The sequence below is a fragment of the Sminthopsis crassicaudata genome, chromosome 5 (assembly GCF_048593235.1).
Source record: "Sminthopsis crassicaudata isolate SCR6 chromosome 5, ASM4859323v1, whole genome shotgun sequence".
NCBI lineage: Eukaryota > Metazoa > Chordata > Mammalia > Dasyuromorphia > Dasyuridae > Sminthopsis > Sminthopsis crassicaudata.
The window spans coordinates 15,846,871-15,870,565 of record NC_133621.1 but is presented as its reverse complement, the minus strand read 5'-3'; the positions used below and the strand labels follow the sequence as shown (position 1 = coordinate 15,870,565).

The 23,695-nt window shown below is 39.2% G+C and overlaps 1 protein-coding gene and 1 long non-coding RNA gene across 2 annotated transcripts in view; one reads left to right on the top strand and one right to left on the bottom strand.

Annotated features, from left to right (window-relative positions):
* The window catches only part of LOC141544705 (uncharacterized), an 82,325-nt gene extending 80,949 nt beyond the window's left edge, over nt 1-1,376 (bottom strand). The window contains exon 1 of the long non-coding RNA XR_012482761.1: nt 1,288-1,376. This is a non-coding gene — a long non-coding RNA (uncharacterized LOC141544705). The remainder of the gene's footprint in view (nt 1-1,287) is intronic.
* A 274-nt stretch (nt 1,377-1,650) lies between these two features.
* The window catches only part of JAZF1 (JAZF zinc finger 1), a 234,864-nt gene continuing 212,819 nt past the window's right edge, over nt 1,651-23,695 (top strand). The window contains exon 1 of the mRNA XM_074271088.1: nt 1,651-1,890. Within this exon, the coding sequence (XP_074127189.1) occupies nt 1,827-1,890 (64 nt within the window). The 5' untranslated portion in view covers nt 1,651-1,826. The remainder of the gene's footprint in view (nt 1,891-23,695) is intronic.

Genomic DNA, 23,695 nt, shown 5'->3' with positions numbered 1-23,695 from the left:
CCTCCCAATCTGTCCTGGAATATTTAATCCTGTGTGCCTCAGTTTCCTCATCTGTAAAATAAGCTGGAGAACGAAATGGCAAACATCCTAGTATCCCTGCCAAGAAAACCCCATGCAGTTTCATTCATTCTCAAGCATTCATAAAGCATCTACTGTGTGCTTGTGCTCAGCAGTGGCTTTGAGGTCATATCCTGTCAATGTCAATTGGATTATAATGGATCGTAAGCTCCCCAAGGACAGATCAGGGTCCTGCTACTAGGCAAACCTCCAAGGCTCTCAGTTACCAAGAAAGTGCAGGCTCCCATTGGTGGAAGCCCCACCCCCCCAATTCCCTAAGCCGATGTTCTCTCCCTATACCTCTCCTTAGGGAATACTATTTCACGTTTCATTATTTGTAAGGTCATTCACTCCACAGGAGGTTAATAAAGTGATCATGGATATGGGAGGGCTCTTGAGTGTCACCCACTCCTTTATACTTTTTACCAACCCTTTTAATTTATAGACAAAGAACACAAGACCCAGAGATATTAGGCAATGGGACCGAGGTCACACAGCAAGTGAGAGACCAAGCTAAATTTGAACTCAGAACCTCTGACTCCAAATGTCTCTAAAGCCCCCACCAGGAACAATCAGAAACCTAAAGTTAACCTCTCACTGCATAGTGAGGAAACAGGCCCAGAGAATCTAAGTGGTATTTAGACACCGACAGGATATGACCCCAAAGCCACTGCTGAGCACAAGCACACAGTGGGTGCTTTATGAATGCTTGAGAATGAATGAAACCGCACGGGGTTTTCTTGGCAGAGATCCTGGGGTGTTGGCCATTTCATTCTCCAACTTATTTTAAAGATAAGGAAAATGAGGCACACAGGAGTAAGTGGGTAGTCCAAGCTCGCACAGCTGAGGGTCCCAAATAGTTGAGACCAGATTTGAACTCAAGAAGATGAGTTTTTCTCACTCTAGGCTCAGAGCCCTATCCACTTCGACATCAAATTGGAGTATAGGATACTAAGAAATGTTGAGAGACTTCAAAGAAGCATGGGAAAGTTTAACTGAACTCAAGTAGGAAAAAGCAAGAAAATGACATCCACAATGAGTATAAAAACAACCTGAAAGAACAGTAACAGCCACAAAGGCAAAACCCGAATCCTGTGTGATTCCAATGAAAAGCTCAATCCCTCAGAAGAAATAAAAACAACGTAATGCTACATACACTGTCTGATTCAGTTTTGTTAGTTTGCTTTGCTTAAAACGTCCCCCCTCTTTTTCTTTTATATTCTTACTTACCGGAATAGGCTGGTAGATAAGGGAACACGCATTCAGAGACTAATGGGATATCAAGACCTTCCTCCTCCTCTTGGACTCCCAGCCATCCCTGAGGCTCAGCTCAAAGATCCCCTCCTATAAAACGTGTTCCTTCTTCTCTCTTTCCTCTCTCTGAAATTAACTACTTGTACAAGAGTAGGAGTTGATTGAGTAAATTGGATCACTCTATTTAAGTGATCAAAATGCCCTGTTACCTTAATCAGGTGAGAACCCTTCTCAATCAAGCAATTTGGTTATCCAGGCTGATTGTTGCAAGTGTTCTGATTGGTCAAGGAAACTCATCAACAGCCTACAGTATAAAAATCACGGGACTCTTCAATGAATTCACTAATTTGGAAGCCAAGAGATTCTCTGGCAGAGAAGGAATGGCTTGGGGGAGCTACAGCAGGGCCCCAACTCTCAGGCTTGCTCTGTGATTAGAAGGTGACTTTAATGGCTTTGAAGGGGACAGGACTTCCCAGCGTTCCATCACCATCTTAGCGTCATCCTCAAATCAAACGATGATGGAGTCCTCGCTAGGCCCTGAGAACAAACTGGAAATGCTTGCCCAAGCTCTCGCACTCAGTAAGTAAAAAAAGGTGCTTTTTTTGTTGTGTTTTTTGTTTTTTGTTTTGTTTTGTTTTAACTTTCACTGTACCTTCCAAAATGTCTGTTACGTTGAAGTTGAAATTTTACCCTCGCCTACTCCCTAATAATGTTCTTAGTTTAGCTGTGTCCCTTCCTGTTACATATAAAAATGGCCGCCCTGAGCCATCATCACTTGAGCATCATGCACTGGGAGCTGTTCTCCAGCTGTGGTGATAAATGGGTAGGAATTCAGCAGTATCCTTTCCTTTGGTCTCCCTTTTGACGGGCAGGATGTCTGTGAAACAGCTGGATGCAATAGAGTTATAGGACAGAATGCCAATTGACTGGTGAGGTCTGCTCCAGACTCTAACCCCCAAGACAGATGATTCTGTCTATTGCCAGCTCTCCAATTCTAGAATTCATTTATTTGCACTTGAAAAATCAGTTCCTGACAGTTACCAAAGTGAGTAGAGACCCTAGAATTTCCCCAGAACGTCAAGGTCATCATGGGTGAGCATTGGGACAACGAGGATTGGGCCCCAGAGCTTATATAACTCACTTTTATCCAGCTCTTGACAAGGCAATAAGGTATGATGAAGGAATATAGATTTGTCTAGCTCAGGTGACAGCTAGATATTCCCCAGCCTAAGTGACCAAACAACCCTCTGTGAAAAGAGGCAAATGTGTCAACAGACCAAATAGGTGGAAGTACAAATGTCCTTGGAGACTGGGGAGTGCTTATTTTCTGTCCTGGATTCAGATGAGGGGGTATTCTTTGACATCCACAAAAAGTCATTTTCCTGATGTCCTCAACCTTTCTATTATTTGGATTTGACTTGTAAACTATAGGGAGAATTTTCAAAAGACTTGAAGTGTGAAATTGAAGGGGTGTGTGTGTGTGTGTGTGTGTGTGTGTGTGTGTGTGTGTGTGTGTGTATATATATATATATATATATATATATATATATATATATATATATATATATATATATATAGATAATATCTCTATGCCCATTTTACAGAGAAATAAATTGGTATTCTGAGAGGTAAAGGGACTTCTGGGTTCTGAACCCAGAATCTTGATATTGGAGAATTGTGAACACTGAGAGCTATTGCTGTTGTGGAAGCAGCCCTCACTAAGTTTTCATGGAAAAGCTGAATGCCCATTTGTTAAGGGTCTCGTAGGGTAGCTTCTATGAGGAGCATAGCTGGATGTTTGCTGAGGAGGTTGCACACAAGTATAAAATTCTGGGAGTCTGGACACCAAGTTAAGGAGGTCCTTGGCTCCTCAGGGTTCTGAGTCGAGGAAGAGAATGAGTTGAGCCTGGGGAAAACCTGAACCCCATCTGGCATTCTTCAAGTTCTCAGTAGTTACCATAGGTTGAACTTGGCTTTCTGCAGCCTCTCTTCTGAGCTCCAATCCCGTATCTCCAATGCTAGATGTCCCTCAGAAAGCTCAAACTTAACTTGTCCAGCATGGAGCTCATGATCTTCACAGACACCCCAATAGGCAGAAGGCTTATCATCCCTGTTTCTGTTGAGACCACCCCCATCTTTGTCACCCAGGTTTGAAAGCTTGGAATCGGCCTGAGCTCTTCCTTCTCATTCCTCATAGCTGATATTCACTAAGCCCTGCCAATTCTCCCAAACATCTCTCCCATTGGTCCCCTTCTTTACATTCTCATACTGCTACCCTCATTCATCCCCCCACTATCCCAGAAGCTTCTTCACTGGGCTTTCCCCTCTCTAATCCATCCACCGCACATCTCTCTTATTGATTTTTTTTTTTGTAAAGCACAGCTTCCTGATCAAGAAGCTCTGATGGCTCACTTCCCTTTGGGATCAAAAGCCAAGTCTTTTTTCTGGCATGTGAAGTCCAGAGCCATCTGTCTCTAAGCCTATTGAACATTCTTCTACTTCATGTGCTTTGCGCTCTGGCCAAACTAGACAGCTGGCTGTTCCCTACCCCGCCTTGCCTGGAATGCCCTCTCTCCTCACCCTGTCTCCATCACAAGAAATAAGATGGAAAGTCCTTTGGAAACTTGAAAAGCCTCTACAAATGTCAACTATCATTGTAGATGAGCTCGAGTTTATTCCCTATCTTCAGCCTCTCCATCATCTCTCCCCTTCTCCCCCAAAACCACTGTAGGTACCCTCGTGTCAGAGAATCGGCATGGCAGAGAGCTGGTCTGGCTTCCCATCCCATCTGGACATCCCGTCTCTGGGATCCTTAACTTCCCGGTGTCCCTGACAACTCTCATTTGAAGAACAGCAACTAATCAGACTTATGGAGTGGTTTTCTTCCCTGGAGGAACCCAATGAAATCATATGTTCACTCTGGTGCACAGTAATCATAATTTTGTTAATAGATTAACAGATCTAATCTTCCAAAACTATTCCAAAGGACAATGAAAAATGTTCTCCATCTCCAGAGAGAACTTAGGTGCTCAATGTAGATTGAAGCAGGTTTCCTCACTTTATGATTCTTGCTGCTTCTGCCTTTTTTTTTTTTAACATGTCTAATATACAAATGTTTTACATGACTTAGCAAGTGTAATAGCTATCATATTGCTTGCTTCTTCAATGGCTGGGGAAGGACTGGAGGGAAGGGGAGAATATAGAACTCAAAAAATTTTTAAATGAATGTTTAAACTTTAAAATAATGAACCTGCAACTTTAGGTTTTAAATATGTGTTTTTCCCAAGTGAAAGCAAATTTTGAGGATAGAAAATGTTTTGGTTTTTTGCCCAAGTCTGCAGGGTCTAACACATGAACAATTGATATTTTTTTCCAATTGTTAAAATCTGAAGTAATTTGTAATTGCGTTCATAGTCTTGGCAGGTAGACCCCCAAGTATTTTTTGTCTACAGTAATTTTAAATGGAATTTCTCCAGCTCTTGTTGATGGGCTTTGTCAGTAACGTTAGAAATGCTGATGTGTGGGTTTATTTAATATCCTGCAATTTTGCTAAAGCTGTGAATTGTTTCCTATAGATTTTTGGATGACTTTCTAGGATTCACTAAGTATGTCATTATATCATCTGCAAAGAGTAAGTTTTATTTCCTCATTGTCTATTCTAATTCCTTTAATTTCTTTTTCTGTTCTTATTACTACAGCCAGCATCTCTAGTACAATGTTGAATAATAATGATAATGGGCATTTTTGTTTTATTTCTGATCTTGTTAGGAGCGTGTCCAGCTTCTCTCCATTATAAATGATGCTTGCTGTGGGTTTTAGATAGATATTGCTTATTATTTTAAGAAAAGCTCCCTTTATCCCTATGCTCTCTAGTATTTTTAATAGAAATGGGTGCTGTGTTTCATCAAACTTTTTCTGCATCTATTGAGATGATCATCTGATTTTTGTTGGTTTTGTTATTGAAATGGTTGATTTTGGTAATAGTTTTCCTGATACTGTATCAGCCCTGCATTCCTGGTATAAATCCCACTTGGTCATAATATATGATCATATTGATAAGTTGCTGTAATCTCTTTGCTAGTGTTTTATTTAAAATTTTTGCATCAATATTTATTAGGAAAACTGGTCTGTAATTTTGTTTTGGCTCTTCCTGGTTTAAGTATCAGTTACATACTTGTCATAGAAGTAATTTGGCAGTACTCCTTTTTGCAAATAATTTACGTAGTATTGGAATTAATAGGGGTTTTTTTTTTGTTTTTTGTTTTGGTTTGGTTTGGTTTTTTTGTTTTGTTTTTAATGTTTGATAGAATTCACTTGTGAATCCATCTGGGCCTGGAAATTTTCCTAGAAAGTTCAATAATGACTTGTTCAATTTCTTTTTCTAAAATGGGACTATTTAAGTATTTTATTTTTTCTTCTGTTAACCTGCATAATTTATATTTTTGTAAATATTCATCCATTTCAGTTTGTCAGATTTGCTGCCATAGAGTTGAGCAAAATAGTTCCTAAATGTTGCTTTAATTTCTTTTTCATTGGTGGTGAGGTCATTCCTTTCATTTTTGATATTAGTGATTTGGTTTTTCTTTTCTTTTTCTGATTAAATTAACCAAAGACTTTATCCATTTGTTTTTGTTTGTTTGTTTTTCACAAAACCAACTATTAATGTTATTATTTCAGTAGTTTTCTTAGTTTCTATTATTAATCTCTCCTTTGAGGTTCAGAATTTCTAATTTAGTATTAATTGGGGTTTTTAAACTTGTTCTAGCTTTTTTAGTTGCATGCCTAATTCATTGATCTTTCTCTATTTTGTGTAGCTAGAGAGAGAAAATTTCCTCTAAGAACAGCTTTGGCTGCATCCCATAGGTTTTGCTGTGTTTCATTTGTAAATGACAAGGAAACAGTGGATGAAATCATGGATTGTTTCTGTGATTTGTTGTTCCACTCATTTTTAAAAATTGGATTATTTCATTTCAAATTGGTTTTTAGTCTTTTTCTGGCACTTTATTGAATATAATTATATTGCATTATGGTCTAAAAAGGAAGCATTTACTATTTCTTCCTATTTTGCATTTGATTGTGGTTTTATGCACTAATACATGATCAATTTTTATGTAGGAGCCATGTACTGCTGAGAAAAAGGTGTATTCCTTTCTGCCCCTATTCAGTTTTCTCCAGAAGTCTATCACATCAGGGTTTTCTAGGATCCTACTAACCTCCCTAGTTTCTTTCTTGTTTAGTTTGTGGTTAGATTTGGTAAGGTTTGTCTGATTCTGAGATAAAGTTGAGGTCCCCCACTAGAATAGCTTCATTGTCTATTTCTTCCTGTAACTGGATTAAAATATTCTCTAGGTATTTGCCTGCTCTATCATTTGGTACACATGTATTTAATAACATTATTACTTCATTATTTAGGGTACCCTTTAGCAAGATATACTTTCCTTTCTCATATTTTAATAAAAGCTATTTTTACTTTTGCTTTATTTGAGATCAGAATTGCTACTTCTACTTTTTTTTTCTCACTTCAGCATTATTTGTTCCAGCCTTTTACCTTTATTCTGTATGTTTGTCAAATGTGTTTCCTACAAAATCTTCTTTACAAGATTCTATTTTTTTTAATGCATTCTGCTATTCTTTTCTGGTTTATGGAAGAGTTCGTTCCATTCACGTTCAGTTGTGATTATCAGCTCTATTTCCCACTATTCTATTTTCTCCCCTGTATTTACTTTTTGTCTCTATCCATCCTGCCCTTAGTAGTGTTTTTTTTAACCCACCATCACACTTACTTTATCTCCTATCACCCCTCCCCCTTCTCTTACTAGTGATTTTTTTTTACCCACCTTATCTTCTATCTCTCCTTCCTTCCTTCTTACCTTTCCCCCTAGTGTTTCTGCCCTTCCTTCAGTGCTGTCCCTCCATTTTCTTTCCCTTTTCTCCTACTTTTTTTATAGGGTTAGATAAATTTCTATATCTAATTGAATAATTGTTATTCCCTCTTAGAGCCAAAACTGAGAGTAAGTGTCAGACAATGTTCACCCCCTTCCTCTTTCCATCAATTCTAATAGGTCTTTTGTACTTTTTCATGTGAACTAATTATCCCATTATACCTCCCTTTTCTTCTCTTTCCAGTAAACTTTTTTCCACCCCTTAATGTCTTTTTCTTTTTCATTACATCTGAGTCCATTCACAACAACACCCTTAGTCTGTGATTACCCCGCCCCATGATAGATGCAGTTGTCAAGAGTTAAATATTGTTTTTCCCATCTAGGGATATAAACAGTTTAACCATCAAACAATATATATTTCCCCATTTACCTTTTTCTGGTTCTCTTGAATCCTGTGTTTATAGATTAGACTTTGTTTAGTTTAGTTTATTTTTTTTCAATGATTGAGTGTCTTACTTCATTGAAGTGCCATCTCCTCCCAAGAGAAGTGAGTCTCATTGGGTAGTTAATTCTTGGTTGTAACTCCCCATCCTTTGCCTCTTGGAATATGGTATTTCAGGCTCTCCAATACTTTATTGTAGAAGCTGCCAGATCCTGAGTAATTCTGGCTGCTGCTCCTTGATATTTGAGCTGTTTTTGTCTGGCAGCTTGCAGTATTTTTTCCTTGAGATTGTAATTTGAGTTTCACAACCATGTTCCTTGGGGTATTCCTTGTAGGACCTCTTTCCAGATGTGATTGATTCTTTCAATGAGTATTTCCTCATGTTTCTAGAATATTGAGGCAATTTTCCTTAATGACCTCTTGTAGAATGCTATCCAGGCTAATTTTTTTGTCATGGTCTTCAGAAATTATCTGTTCATATCATTTGACCCAGCAATGCTTCTACTTGGCTTATATCTCAAAGAGATCTTGAAGGACAGAAAGGGACCCACATGTGCAAAAAATGTTTGGGGCAGCCCTTTTTGTAGTGGCAAGGAACTGGAAACTGAGTGGATGCTCTTCAATTGGAGAATGCCTGAATAAATTGTGGTATATGACTGTTATGGAATATTCTTGTTTTGTAAGAAACTACCAGAAGGGTGATTTCAGAGAGGCTGGAGAGACTTACAGGAACTGATGCAAAGTGAAATGAGCAGCATCGGGAGATCTTTATACATGGCAACAAGAAGATTATACAATCATCAATTCTGATGGATGTGGCTCTTTTTAACAATGTGATGATTCAAACCGATTCCAATTGTTCAGTGATGGAGAGAGCCATCTACACCCAGAGAGAGGACTGTGGCAACTGAGTGTGGATCATAATATAGCATTTTCATACTTTCTGTTGATGTTTGCTTGCATTTTGTTTTCCTTCTCAGGTTTTTTTCTTCTAGATCCAATTTTTCTTGTGCAGCAAGATAACTGTATAAATGTGTATGGGTATAGCTATGGGTATGGGTATAGATATAAAAACAATTTGGATTTAACACACATTTTAACATATTTAATATGCATTGGACTACCTGCCATCTCGGGGAGGGGGTGGAGGGAAGGAGGGAAAAACTTGGAACAGAAGATTTTGCAAGGGTCAGTGTTGAAAAATTACCCATGTATATGTTTTGTAAATAAAAAGCTTTAATAAAAAATTAGGAGGGGAAAAAAAGGAATCCTAATCAGAGTTGAGATCCCCTTAGTATAGGGAATTCTCGGGTGAGAAGAATCTCATTGCTAATGTGACTTCCTCTCCTCTAAAATCTGTCTTAGTTTCCCAGAAAGTTAAGTAGTCAGTTTGGGACAGGAGAGAAGTTGGGGGAAAGCTTGGATTCAGGTCTGCCTAGATTAGAGTTTCCCATAGGATTGTGGATTTAGACCTGACAGGAACCTGAGAGACAGAGGCAGCCAGGTGGTTCAGTGGATAGAGCACTAAGCTTGGAGTGAGACACAAGTTCAAATCTGCCTTCAGACACTTACTAGCTGTGTGACCTTGTATCATTTAACTTCTGTTTGCCTCAGTTTTCTTAACTATAAAAGCTAGAATAACAATAGCATCTACCCCACCCCTCATGGCAGTTGTGAGGATGAAATAAAATTTGCAAAGTATTTAACATACTGCCTGAATATTTGTTATTCAGTTGTTTCAGTCATATCTGATACTTCATTATCCCATCTGGAGCTTTCTTGGCCAAAATACTAAACTGTTTTGCTATTTCCTTTTCCAGTTCATTTTACAGATAAAGAAACTGAGGAAAACAAGGTTAAGGGACTTGCCCATGGTGGCACACCTAGTATCTGAAACCAGATTTGAACTCATGAACATGAGTCTTGCTTATTCCAGGCCTGGTACTCCATGCCACCTGACCACTCCCGCCTAGAATATAGTAGGCACTTAATAAATTCTTGGGTTTTCTCCCTATCTATTGAATCAAATTCCTTCCTTTTGTAGATGAGGAAACTGAGGTCCAGACAAATGAAGTGACTTACTCGGGTCACACAACTAGTAAGTGGCAGAGACAGGATTTCAATTCCAAGTAGTGCCCCTATCCACTATGCCATCCTGGTTCCCACACTTATTATCTTAATTTAATTTGGTATGTAGCAATCCATCTACCTGTTTCTGCCTGTCTCTATCAGTCTCCTTCAGTCTGTCTCCCTGAATTTCTCTGTGTCTATTTGTCTATTTCTCTTTGTTTCTCTGTTGATCCATCTCTGACTCTGTCTTTCTTTTTAAACAATCCTACATCCAGCAGAGTTGGGACTCAAAGCCCTGATGACTTCACACCCTATTTACATTTCAATCCTATGCCCAATACTCCCCAGAGCAGGTTACAGAGAGACTGTGGAATCTCCTTATAAATAGAATAAGGTTAAAAATAGAGGCCAAAGTCAGACAAATCAGTTCCCACCAGCCACGTTTTCCTCACGTCTAAACATCATGTAGCAGGGTCAGCTACTTTGGGACTGGAGCAAGATTGTGTGGTGATCATATTCACATTCTCAAAGCAGAAAACTCCCTGTTTACCTGGATATTAAAGGCTACTGCTTCAAAACTTTTCTGAAGTCTTCTTACTAACTTCATTATTTTTTTGTAATTTTGTATTTTTTTTTCCAAGAGGGGGAGGGAGAAATGTGGAACACAGGGTTTTGCAAGGGGGAATGTTAAACCATCTTTGAAGGTTTGTAGCAGCAGCGGCAGCAGTCCCATTGAGTGGCTCCTTTACTGAGCCAGGACTTGGGATCTTAGTTGCTGATTTGCCATGATGAAGACCCTCTCCTCAGCTTTCCCAGATTATATCTGACCTGGGCTAAATACTCTTTTCACCCCAGTGAGACTGCCTTTTCTTGCAGTTTTTTCAGTTTATTTTGAACTGGAGGGTAGTTGAATCCCGTCACTCTATTCAGAAGCTTGATTTCATGTGGTTTTTGAGGGGAAACTGTCTTGTGAACACCTTATCCCACTCTCTTAGATCTAAATAGATCTTCTCTTCTCCCCTCAACCCACCCATACCATCTATCTCTGCTCTACCTAAGCAGAGCACCCCACCAAAAAGGTTTCACTAAAAACACAAAATGGAGACCGAACAGAGAGAGCTCTCTAGTCTTCACTCTTCAACTTGGATCACTTTAACATCCTCCCCATGTTCGCCAGTCTCTGAAAAAGATATCTTCCTCATGGTTGATGGCAATCCCTCTGTTTGGGCTCTTGATCTCATCTCTTTCCATGTCCACAAAACATCCCCCACAATCATCTCGAATTTTCATCTTTTCCTTATCTGCTGCCCTACTACCTCAGAATAGATGCAGATCTCTCTCTTTAGAAGACCTTCCTTTGATGCTATCATCTTCTATGTCTCCTCGCCTTCATGGCCAAATTGCCTCTAGAAGCTGTCTTGAGTTGTCGGTATTCTCATTTTGTCTTTATCAGATACTTTTTTTAATCTGGCTTCTAACTTCATCACTTATCAGAAACTTCTCTGCAGATTACCAATGATTAATCAATTGTTAAATCTGAGAGTATTTTCTGACTCCTTATTCTTGGCTACTTTCCAGCATTCAACCATGTTTGTCAGGTCCTCTTCCTAGTCAATCAATCAACACTGATTTCCTTGACAACTTTTCCCCTCTGTTTTTTATGACACTGATCTCTCCTGATTCTCCTCCAACCTAATAGGACCTTCTCAGCCTCCTCTGAAGGCTCATTCTTGACCCAGCCTTCTGTGTTGTTGTACTCCCAGGTATTCTCTTGGTATGCCTTCTTTTCCCTCTACCTTTTCTCTTTTACTGAACTTTTCTCCCATGAATACATCTCTCTCCTCTCTTCAGACAATTCCCAAATCTATTTATTCAACTCTAGGATCTCCCTTCAACTCCAGCCCCAAATCTTTAATGATCTACTGTTCTCTTCACCTGGATGCCCTATGGGAAGCTCACATTCAACTTATCTAAAGTGGAACACATTCTTTCCCTCAAACCATTCCTTTCTTTTTAGCCTTTCCATCCCTATTGAGGGATCGCCTTTCTTTAAGTCACCCAGGTCCAAAACCTTGGTGCCATCATCAACTCTTCTTTCATCCCTTCCCTTTATCTAATTCCATGACAGCCACAACATCCTCCCATTTGTCTCCTCTCCATTCAGACCATCCTTTTTCAGGTCTTCAGAACTCACCTGGACTTTTATAATAGTCGGAGATCCATGAACTCCGGAATGGTTTGAATCTGTCAGGAATAGCTTCAAATTTGTATTTCTGAAAGTGTTTGTGGAAGCTTCTGGGACCAAGAAGTCAGCAACCAGCGTTTGGGTTTGACCCTGCCTGCCTCCTTGCCCAAAGGGTAACAGCAAGAATGGCTACTTGTGGCTTCCAGCTTCTTTCCCAGAAGCTTCCAAAACACCATCCCAGCAATCAAAGTTCAAACATCGCAAAATGATGAACTCTGGGATCGTCTACTTTCTTTAGCAGTATTCTTGGATACATGCTATATGTATCCTGTGCAAGGTGCCATCTTGGGTACTAAGGATAAAGATAAAAAGCGACAGTCCTGACTCTCAAAGAGCTTGCAGTCTACATGCCACGTGTATAAAGATAAAAGAAAAGAGTGTGATGGGGGCAAAATCCAGGCAAAGTAGTCTGGGAAAACTTAAGGAAAAAGAATACTTTTCACTGAGAACATTAAGGAAGTCCAAGATACTTGAGCTGAGCTTTGAAAGAAGAGGAGATTCTAAAAAGGTGGTGATGGGGAGAGAGTACATGAGACAGTCTGTGCTCACTGGGACAAAATCTTATGTCAGATTCAAGGGGGACAACTACCTGGAATCCCTATTTCTCTGGGATAGAGAGAATGGAAAAAGACATGGAAGGATTTAAGCACTTTTTTAAAAGCTCGCCACCCATCAAACTGTCTCCGGACAAGTCATTATCCACTTTCTAGGATCTAACGCAGTGAATTTGAGGGTAGCATATGCTGAGAACTGCTATCCATTCCTCAGATACTGTAAAAAGGCCAGCTGAAGGGGCAGCTTCAGAAGGATGCTACAGGGGGTGGCTAGATGGCATAGTGAGTAAAACACCAGCCCTGAACTTAACTCTTCCTAGCGTGTGACTCTGGGCAAGTCACTTAACCCTAATTGCCCCAGCAAGAAAAAATGCTGCAGACATGGGGTCATGCCAGCCAAAGGGCAGCCTACCTCCTAAAGGAGGACCGGTTTCTCTATGTCCTATTTTCTTCTCCTTAGATCACTTGATGTTAGGAACAAATTACAATACACCTTTCTGGCCCACTTTAAAAAGCTGCAGGGGATCTGAATTCAAATCCCATTTCTGACTCTTACTAGCTACATGACCTCGGGCTACATGACCATAAGGAACCTAATTTCTTAGATATAGTTTCTTGCTATTAAATGAGGATAAAAGTACTTCACAGGCTGTTGGGAGGCCAAACGATAAATAATGGTGGGACTGGGTACCTATCCTCTGCTTCCACGCCTCTTGGACAGTGGAAAATGAACTAGATTTGTAACCAGTATGACTCTGGGTAGGTGAATGACCTCTCTGGACCTCAGGCAAGAAGGAAGAGACTTGAGAGGCCTTCTCCTTCATTTTATAGTGAAGTCCTGAGGATATGAGGATCACACAGTAAACTACTTCCCATCGAATTTGAACTTAATACTTTCTGATCCCAAATTCCATGTCCTATCAACTACATCATGCTGCCTGTCCACATGCTGGGCCTACTTTGGTGAAGAGAGTCCCCACGTTTTTGGAATCCTACCTCTATTTGGAGCTGCTAGGTGGCTCAATGGATAGAACACCAGGCCCAAAGTCAGGAAAAGTATTCAAATCCAGTGTCGGACACTAGTTGTGCAACCTGGGCAAATCCCTGTTATTTACCTCATCTGTAAAATGGAAATAACAGTGCCTAACATCCCTGGTTATGAAGATCAAATGAGATAAATTATTATAAAGCACTTGACACAATATAGTATATATTATATAAATTTTAGCTATTATCTTTCCTTTCCATTCTGACTCTATAATCATAGCAAAAGACCTCAGTAACTTTAAATTTATTTTATTTGTTCTCTATCATAACGATAGTAACAGTAACAACAGAAGTAAATCTGAAAATTTTCAAAATCTGTGATGGTTCTAACTACCCTTAAACAAATGCTCAACTCTCCACAAATGCTCAAGTCTCCTAAAGATAACTAATAAGAATCACTTAATTGGTCGTACCAAAACAAAAAATAACTGATCAATGGACACAGATAACTAACATGGTTCTACCAAATTATACTTGATATTTTCTCCATTTGATGGGATCTTCCTCTAATGATATTACAGGGTCATTTAGACCTGATAACTTAAAAAATGTTTAATGTGGGCCAAGGGACGTTAAAAATAAAAATCTCAATCTTGGATCTAGAGACCATGTGAAACTGATGGGTAAAAGTTACTTTTAAATATATTTAGTCTCTGCCAAGCAAGACACATTAAGTACAAAACAGAAAGCTACGGATGGGGATGATGAGAGACTTTTTGGTGACCTGAAATCAAGACTAAATAAGAACATACTCAAAGCATTTAGCATCTATACAATCCTAGTCAATGCATACTTTCAAATTTTTTAAACGAACTAAGTGGATTTAGAAAATGTCCTAACAAAGCTGCCCAACATTAGTGGACCACAGGTTCCTGACTCTAAAGCTTCTAGAGAAAGATGAATGGATCTAGGGTTTTTCAAAGAGGTTCTGTAAGGGTTCATGAATATGCTAAACAAATTGGCAACTTACACAAATAACTTTGGATCAAGTAGATTTCTATAAGGGAATTTAAAGCAGAAGTATGAAACTCGGTATGCCTAACCAGATTTCTTTCTTTCTTGTTTTGAAGTTAATAAGAAATTTTATTTATTTATTTATTTTGGCAAGTATATTTATTTATTTGTTTATTTTTGAGGTTTTCTTTTTGAAATTATTATTAATCATAATTTGTAGTAATGATTACTACTCTTGATGAGCATTTATTTAGGTTTGATTTTCTTTTTAAAATTATTATTATTTAATTACTGTTAATTGATTGCCACATAACAAATTATTACTTATTATAACAATTATCATTTTAAATTATAATTATTTTATTTGATTATATTTAATAATTAATTTATAAAATATATGCATGGATAATTTTTCAACATTGACTATTGCAAAACCTTCTGTTCCAAATTTTCCCTTCCTTCCCCCCACCCCCTCCCCTAGATGGCAGGTTGTCCAATATATGTTATATATGTTAAGTCCAATATATACATACACACACATTTATACAGTCATCTTGCTGCACAAGAAAAATTGGATCTAGAAAGAAAGGAAGGAAAACAAAAATGCAATCAAACAACAAGAGTGAAAATGCTATCCTAACCAGATTTCAAATATAATTGGGAAGTGTTTTACAAAATAAATAATTATAATAAAAACAGAATGTCGATTTATGGTGTTCTTGTCAATCGGCAGCCTGCCTAGAGTCATTTCTATTTGAATATGACACTACTGACCAAAGAATACTTGAGGACAAATCATTTCATGGACAAAAGTAAAGTCTGGCAATAGATAATATTGAATGTGTCGAATGTAGTTGTAAGTGGTTTACCACTTGGATAAAGTCATGGCTAAGATCTAAGAGTGGAATCAAAAGGCCATCTCTGGGCAACATCCAAATGAACCTACACAATGTCGTCAAAGGACTATCATGCAAATTTGAGACATGTGGATTTATTTTATAGATATGGAAAGATTTGAATCACCCAATACCAGGTTATAATGACCAGAAATCATACATAATTATCCTTAAGGAACTGGGACTTAATGATTAATGAACAATATGCAAGGAAATAGTAGGAAGTGGGCAACTTCCCTGAAGGTTATAAAAATTTTGCCCCAGAGAGTACCCATTGCAATTACTGGCACCAAGGTAGTGCCAAATACCTAGTGTAGTCTAATCTAGAGGCTGGAACCATATGCCAGAAGCTCTCTAGTTTTAATAAATTAGTAGATAAAATTAGGACTTATTATAAAATACATTTGCATGCATTTGAGATTTCAATCTTTAAACTACCCCAGAAACAGATCTATTATCAGAGACCAAAATATTTCCCATAATCACATTGATATATTACTGATATGTTAACTATGGGTTCTTAGAGTATTTGACATGAAGACAAATATTTATCTCCATGCTATACAGATTAGAAGTTCAAAATGCAGGGACTTGGCAGAAATGAGACTTGTGACAATAGGATGAATTACATCCCCTTCCCATCAGTCTGCCTAGTACTGGAGTTATACTAAGGATGTTCTCAGTGAACCTATAGAAAAATGAATATAACTGTAGAAAGCAGTTGTTTTATCCACCTGTGCATTAGTCTGGAGAACATTAAATAGAAGAAGATTAATAGCACATAGTGATGTGGCCCAGGATTATTTCTATTTGAACACCACTGAAACTGGTGAGAATGAGAGGTTAGTAATATCTGCAGCTATGGTCCAAATCCTGGCAATTTATCTAACCTGATCTGTTATCATTTTCCCTATAAGAACCAAGGGGCAGCAAGGTAGTGCAATGGAGAGGGGATCTTGTGAGTTTAAAATCTGCCTCAGTCACTCGGCATATACTAGCTGGGTGACCCTGGGCAAGTCACTTGGCTCTCTTGCCCAAAAAGATTCTTTCCAGCTTTCAATTTCTGATCTTGTGATCTCTGCAATGTGACAGTGACAAAACCCAAAGTTTTCCCAAAAGATCAGTGGTCTGCTTGGTAGTCATGCCTTGGCATTCACAGAGCAATGTTCTGTTTCCTCTCATTCTCTAGGCCTTCAGCCTCCCCCAAAGTCTCATGGACCCACAGATTAGGGCCATTTCCTCTTTCCCTCTATCTACAAGATGCATAAAAAAGAAAATAGGAATCACAGGTCCACCTTAGTAGTCGAGTCCAAACAACTTGGGATGTAGATGGGGAAACAGAGTTATAAGTTCAGTGAGTTGACCAGACTCACACAAATAGGCAGTGGCTGAGGCAGGTTTTTTGGGTTTGGTTGGGTTGCCATCTCTACACTCCAGACATTTTCTCTGGCTGTCCCTCCTATATGGAATTCTCTTTGCTTCTTCTTACTCCCTGGCTTCCTCCTAGAGTTTCCCTCTTACAATATCCCTCTTAATGCAAATGTTTTCCCTCTGCCATTATTTTTAATTTATCCTAACCATATCTTGTTTTCACAAGCTGTTTACATGTTATTTCCCTATTATACTGTAAGCCCCTTAAGGCAAGGGATTATATTTTACTTTTTTTTTTTTCCTCAGCACATTAATAGTGTCTGGAAAACAGTGGGCACTTAATAAATGTGTATTGACTGACTGTGCCTTTGCGTGGCCAGTTTTCAGTTCTCTGGAAAGCATTCCCACTTAACTTCCTTGTCCAACAGGGCTTCTCTTCCCTTAAACAGCAGTTTAGCTACCATTTTTACAATAGATTTTTGATTCCACCAAATGCTAATACTTCCCTGTTAAGCTATACTCTATTTAATTGCTTTGTATATATTTATCTCTACATTTGTGATATCTATACTTATGTTGTATACATATATGCCTATATATACTTACAGATATGTAAAAATATAACTACATATGTAAATATATATATACATACATATATATATACATACACACACATATATATATATACACACACACACACACACACACACACACACACACACACATATATATATATATATATATATATATATATATATATATAATATACTTATTACCTGTATCCCCCCCATTCAATGCCGGCTTCTTGCAAGTATGGAGTTTGCCTTTTTTTATTATTCTCCTTAGCTTGGTATACAGTAGGTACTTAATGAATGCTTGTTGATTGATTAATTGATTTGCTTCCTAGTTAAGTTTTCAACTTTTACTTCTGTATAGAAGAGGGGAAAAGGAAATAAAAACCCTCAAGTTTTACAGCAGGGGCCTTCTGATTAAAGCAGGGAGTTATAGATAAGCATGGGCTCTGATGTGCCCAGGCAGGTGTCCAGTACTTCACATAGACTTGGGATGCTTTATTTCACCACGTGATGGCACGATGTTGCATTTCGGGCCTGGGCCCTGCAGTGACAAATGAACCTGATCACCGTGCCTTGAGGAAATTGTGGGGTGCCCATTTTCAAAGGGCAGGATGTTACTTTAATAAAAGTCCTATCTTCAGCAGCCATCATGATGTTTGGTATCTTTTCAATGTTTTGGCAGCAATCATGAAAACTGACATTGCTAAAAACATGTCCACTTGATCTCACTAGAACTTCCCTGTGACCTGTGAGGTAGGTACTAAGTAAGATTCATTTTACAGAAGGGGAAACTGAGGCTCCATGCTATTAACAGACCTATCCATCACACAGCTCAGAGGTAGTATTTGAAAGTAAGTCATCCTGGGTCTGTGTCCATGAGAAGTAAATATTATCCATTTTAGGCACAGAGAAATAGAGGAAAGGGAAGAGCACAAGGGGAGGAGGACAGGGGATTAACGATTGTTACATGAGGACAGGCTAGGAAAGTTGGGATTCTTTAGCTTAAAATGTAAGGCTGAGAGAACAGAATGGAAACCTGTAAGGGAATGAGCAGTCATTATGCAACTCCTCAAAAAAAAAAAAAGGATCTCTTAAAGGATGGAGAGGGCAGAGAGGATAAAGTGCTCTTCCTGGAGTCAGGAGGACTTAAAAGTTCAAATCTTACTTCAGATCCTTCCTAGCAAGTCATTCACTACATCCTGTCCGCCTCAGTTTCCTCATGTGTAAAATGAGCTGAGAAGGAAATGGCCAAGCTTTCAAGGAAATCCCAAATGGGATCGCCAAGAGTTGGACGTGACTGAAATAAGAAGAAAGAATGGGGAAGGAGTAGGAAGCTGGAAGAAGTTAATTTCAGATAAATAAAAAGATGTATTCTTCCAGTGTTATAGTGAATGTTTTCATCCTGCCTTGAGGTATCCATGACTTCCTACCATTCCTCAGAATAGCGTGCATTGGTGGCTAAGCCCCCATGCCTTAGAACTCTGCCTAATGGAAGTCAAGCTGTTGTTGTTTCACCAGATCGGTGATTTCATTAAAAAAGGGGAACTCCCTGGGAGGGGCTGGGAGAAGAATACATGAGAAGACTACAGTGATGTAAGAAACAGATGTCATTGATAAAAACCTTTTTAAAGAAAGGAAAGGGAACTTTCAATGAGGAAGCTCCCTCCACAAGCCACTGGGATAAAATGGAAACAAAACTACCTCTACAAGAACCTGGGATCAAATCCTGCCTTTGCTATTTATTACCCGGGTCATCTCAAAGTAATCATTTTAGAGTTTCTGGGTCTGTTGGAATGAATGTGGTGACATTAGATGGCCTCTTGGGTCCCTATGAAACTAGGGCAGATCTATAGTTTAGTCCTTTGTTTTGGCTTACTGGTGGTGGGGTTTCCTCCCCCCAAAGCAAATGGCTTGTCCAGAATCACACAGTTAGTAAGTCAAGTATCTGATTTTGGCCTGATGCTCTAACCACTATCACACCGAGCTGTCCTCCCCTACTTTAGTCTTAAAGAATCCTTATTGGTGAGAAAACAAAAGATGCCCAAGACCCCTGAAAGGCTCTCCCTCAAGAAGCTTACATTCTAATGGGGGAAGACAACATCCACAAAAGAGGTGAAGATTGGGAGTGGATGAGGTGACTAGAAATGAAGGTACCTAAGGTACTGGATCAGAGAAATGGTATGAAAGTCTAGAAAGAAGGTTGGCCCTCCTGGACCCCTCCCCCAAATGGAAACCCTATGAGCAGCTCTTCCATGGCAGAACCGGAGGTGCCGAGCTGAGTGGTCTAAGGTAAGGTCCCAAAGGTAGATGGAGATCCCAGGGTAAGGCTGCAAGCTAAGACATGGAAGTGCAGCCAAAAGGGGAATAAAACTAGCCTGGACTCCTCCCCAAAATGGCAGCCCTGGTAGAGCTTGGAATGGCAAAAGGGCACCTGCTGGGTTAAGGGATATTCAGAATTGAGAAGATCCCAGTAGCAAATGGGCCTTCCAGTGTAAGGAGTCCCAGGTGATGAGAAGAGGTCCCTGTGTAGGGAATCCCCTTATGGGCATCTGGCACAACTGCACACAGAAATCCTAGAGTGGTCTGAAATCCAGAAAGGGTCAGTGATTTCAGAAACAGTTGTCAGACTGGAAGCCAGATCAAGCCAGCACTTCTGGGGGGAACTAAGCTGTTCTTCTGCAATGAGAGATTTCGGGATTCTGAAGCTCCATCCATCCTTAGAACAGAAAACTGGCCTCCCCGCCATGAAGGTTTTTTGGTGGGTCGGGACAAAGGGACAATCGGAACCCTAAACATCAGTGGCAAGAAGCCTGGCTGAGCTCGGCCTGCACACTGGAGCAGACGCTGGAGCTCCTGAAGGCTGCTGGACAGCGGCCAAACAGACTCCAGGGGAAGGACCCAGGAAAGCATTGCAGCTGGATGTCTGGAGGTCCGTCCCACCAGCTGCTTGGAAACGGGGAGGAGCTCTTTCCTGAACTCTGCTGGGAACAGAGCAACCTAAGTAGATGTCAGCATTCAGTCCGGAGGTAAGAACAGGAAGCCCTGGAGGTGGCCCAGAGCAGGAGAACTTCACTTAGAAAACAGAAGGTGTTTCAGCAGCAGCCACTCAAACTATGGCGGAAAGGAAATGAGGTATCCTCAGCGAGTGGACAACCCAAAAGAGATGTTCCCTCCCTAGAAGCTGGACTTGTTCCTTAGATGATGTGAGGCAGTCACTGAGCAAGACACCTTGACACACATCTATAATAGTAAGTCAGGAGGGAGACTTGGCAAGTCTAGAGTTCAAATCCCTCCTGGGACACTTTTCCTGGATCAGATAACCTCTGGCATCCAGATGGAGCAAGGAATGAACAATGCACCTGGATTTAGGTTGAAATTTTCCCTCAAACATTTACTTGATCAAATCATCAATAGCTCTGTCTGCCTCAGTTTCCTCATCTGTAAAATGATTATAATAGCATCTGCTTTCCAAAGGATAAAATGAGAAAATATTTAAAACGTTTTGCAAACATTAAAACACCATATAAATGCTAACTATTGCTATTATAATTATTTAAAATAGGGGAAAATACTCATTCTATTTACCCCAAAGGTTTTATGGCTATAAAGTATTTTTGTGAATCAAAGTAGTTATATAACATCATAATAAAAATGATAATTATTAATGTATGGTCCACTTGGTCAAGAGGGACTACATCCTTGGGTCCTGGAAAAAAAAAGTGGCATTTAATTATTAAGCCATTGACAGTGACATTTGAAAGATCATGGGAGACAGGAAATATGCCATAAGATTGGAGAATATTTAAATGTATTTTTAAAGAAAGAGAATAATCGGGAAAACTATAAACCAGAGTTCTTGATTTCACTTTCTGGGAAAATTCTAGAATGGGCCATCTTAGAGCAGTAATGATTGGAAAGGGTCAAGATGGCCTTGTCAATAAGGGTCCTGCCCCACCAACCTTATTTCTTTGACAGGGTTATTAAACTAGTAGATGAAGGTAATATCACGGCTATAGTTTAGCTCGCTTTTAGCAAAGCTTTTGAAAGAAATCTTAGTCTTCTCAGGAAGACATGGAGAGATGGGGATTGGATAATAATACAGTTGGAGGAATTCAGAATTGGCTGGCCAAAACCACTCCAAGAGTGGTTGTTGATGACTCGACGTCTCCAGAAAAGTGCCCCAGGGATCTATGGTGTGCCGTGTGCCAACTAACGTTTCTGGGGGATATACACTGTTACATTAGGCTAAAATCAGGCTCCAAAGTCAGCTTCCAAAAAGATCTGCCGAGCAAGAGAAATGATCACTGAGTGGAACCCTGGTCTTGGATTCAGAAAGACTGAGCCCAAATGCAGTCTTGGACACTTCCTAGTTGTGTGAACCTGGGCTCAACCACTTAACTGACTTAGTTTTTTCACTTGTTTAAAAGGAATAAATAACAATAATAATAATAATAATAATAATAAACCACCTAACTCCCATGGTTGTGAACATAAAGTGAGATATTATTTATAAAACTCTTTGCAAACCATAAAGTGCTATGAAAATTCTAACTATTGTTAACTATTTTAATTCTAGTTATTTAGATAAAATTCTAGGCTATGATTATTAGAGATAAATATAAAATCTTGCACCTGGGTATAAATCAGTTTTATAAGTAAAAGATAAAGGAGACAGTGACATCTATTCTTCTGGAAGAGATATGCAGTTTTAGAGGATTATAGAGAGATGATACCAAAAAATCTAATATCACACCATGGGATCACTTCAGCATCTAGAACAGCAGCCCCAGCAGAGTGCCAGAATTGTACCATCACCCTCTCCTCCCATATCCCTTTCAGCCATCGGCTTCCCTGTTATTACTGTACAGCTTAAGGGGATCATTTCTTATGAGTCAATATTCTATCATCTCTAAGAGACCATTTTAACTAAAGTCCTGGTTCCTATGTTTTCTCTGGATAAATAGGAAACCACTAGATTGGTGAAGAATTATTCTATTTCCTTTCTTTAAAAAGTCTAAAGTTTTGTTGTTTTTTTTATAATCAGTTATTTTCCTAAAGTATTTTAGGGTTTATCCTATATAAATATTGACATATGACATAGTATATTTCTATATATTATATATTTCTATGTATACATATATGTATGACAGAAATTATCTAACAACGATGACAGCTGACTTCTAAAATGCTTCAGAGTTTATTATACATATTAATATACAATAGGCATGTGTATTATGAATATTAATGTTTTATATGTAGGAAAATGACTAAATGCTATTTATATAATAGTTATTATGATAAAATTTGACTTCTAAATGTCAAATGCTTTACAAGCATTATTTCTCTTGAGCCTGTAGGATGGATAACTCGTGTTCTCTCCCATTTTCCAGATGAGGAAACAAGCTCAGAATAATAAGTAAGGAGAATTTCTTAAGAACTTTGTATTTTAACCAGGGGTGTCTATCCTAGCCCCTGAACCAGATGATCTCCCACAGGGACAGCAATGGGAGGGAGGTCATTCTAATTCAGTTCTGGGAGGGAGGCCATTCTAATTCGGTTCAAGGTTAGATTTGGGTGTCTAGAATTGAACCAAATTTCTCCCAAGCAGCCTGGCATAGTTCAAGGTAGCCTGGGGCTACTCTAGTTCTAATTCATAAATATACCTGTGGGAGTGTCTTACTATACACACTGTCTTTTTGAGGAAGATGAATCTGGTTTTAATATCAAAGGGAAAAAATCTCAATGGGGGGAAATCTGCAATGTGAATCCTTCTTCTGAAGGAAGAAAAGAAAATGAGGAATTGGTAAAGAAAATGAAAGGGAATTAAAGAGCAGCTTTGGGAGCGGGCTTTGTTCTGCTTGGCCAGTGGGGGCAGAGGAAGTTATAGGTAAGGAGACAGGAAGTGGCAAGTTTAGAGTTAACTGAAATGAGGGCCTCTAGGGAGCACTGTAGTGCACAGAGCACTGGGCTTGGAATTGGGAAGGTTCCACTTCATGAGTTCTAATCTGACCTCAGGCACTTCCTAGATGTGTGACCCTGAGAAGTCGCCTTACCCCGCTTCCCTCAGTTTCCTCAACTGTAAAAATGAACTGAAGAAGGAAATGCCAAACCACTCCAGTGTCTTTGTCAAGAAAACCCCAAACTGGGTCACTACTAAACAACAATAAAACTCCAGCCAGTGGAACTCCAATGCAAACATAGCTCTGTGGCTCCGCGTGTTGATTCAGAAACCACAAATTAACGTTTTCTGCGTGGCACGAGAAATTTGTACATTTTGTCAGCTGTTTCCCAATTACATTTAATCTGGTTCAGGCCGGCTGGGAGTTCTGCAGCAAGTTAGGAATGGTA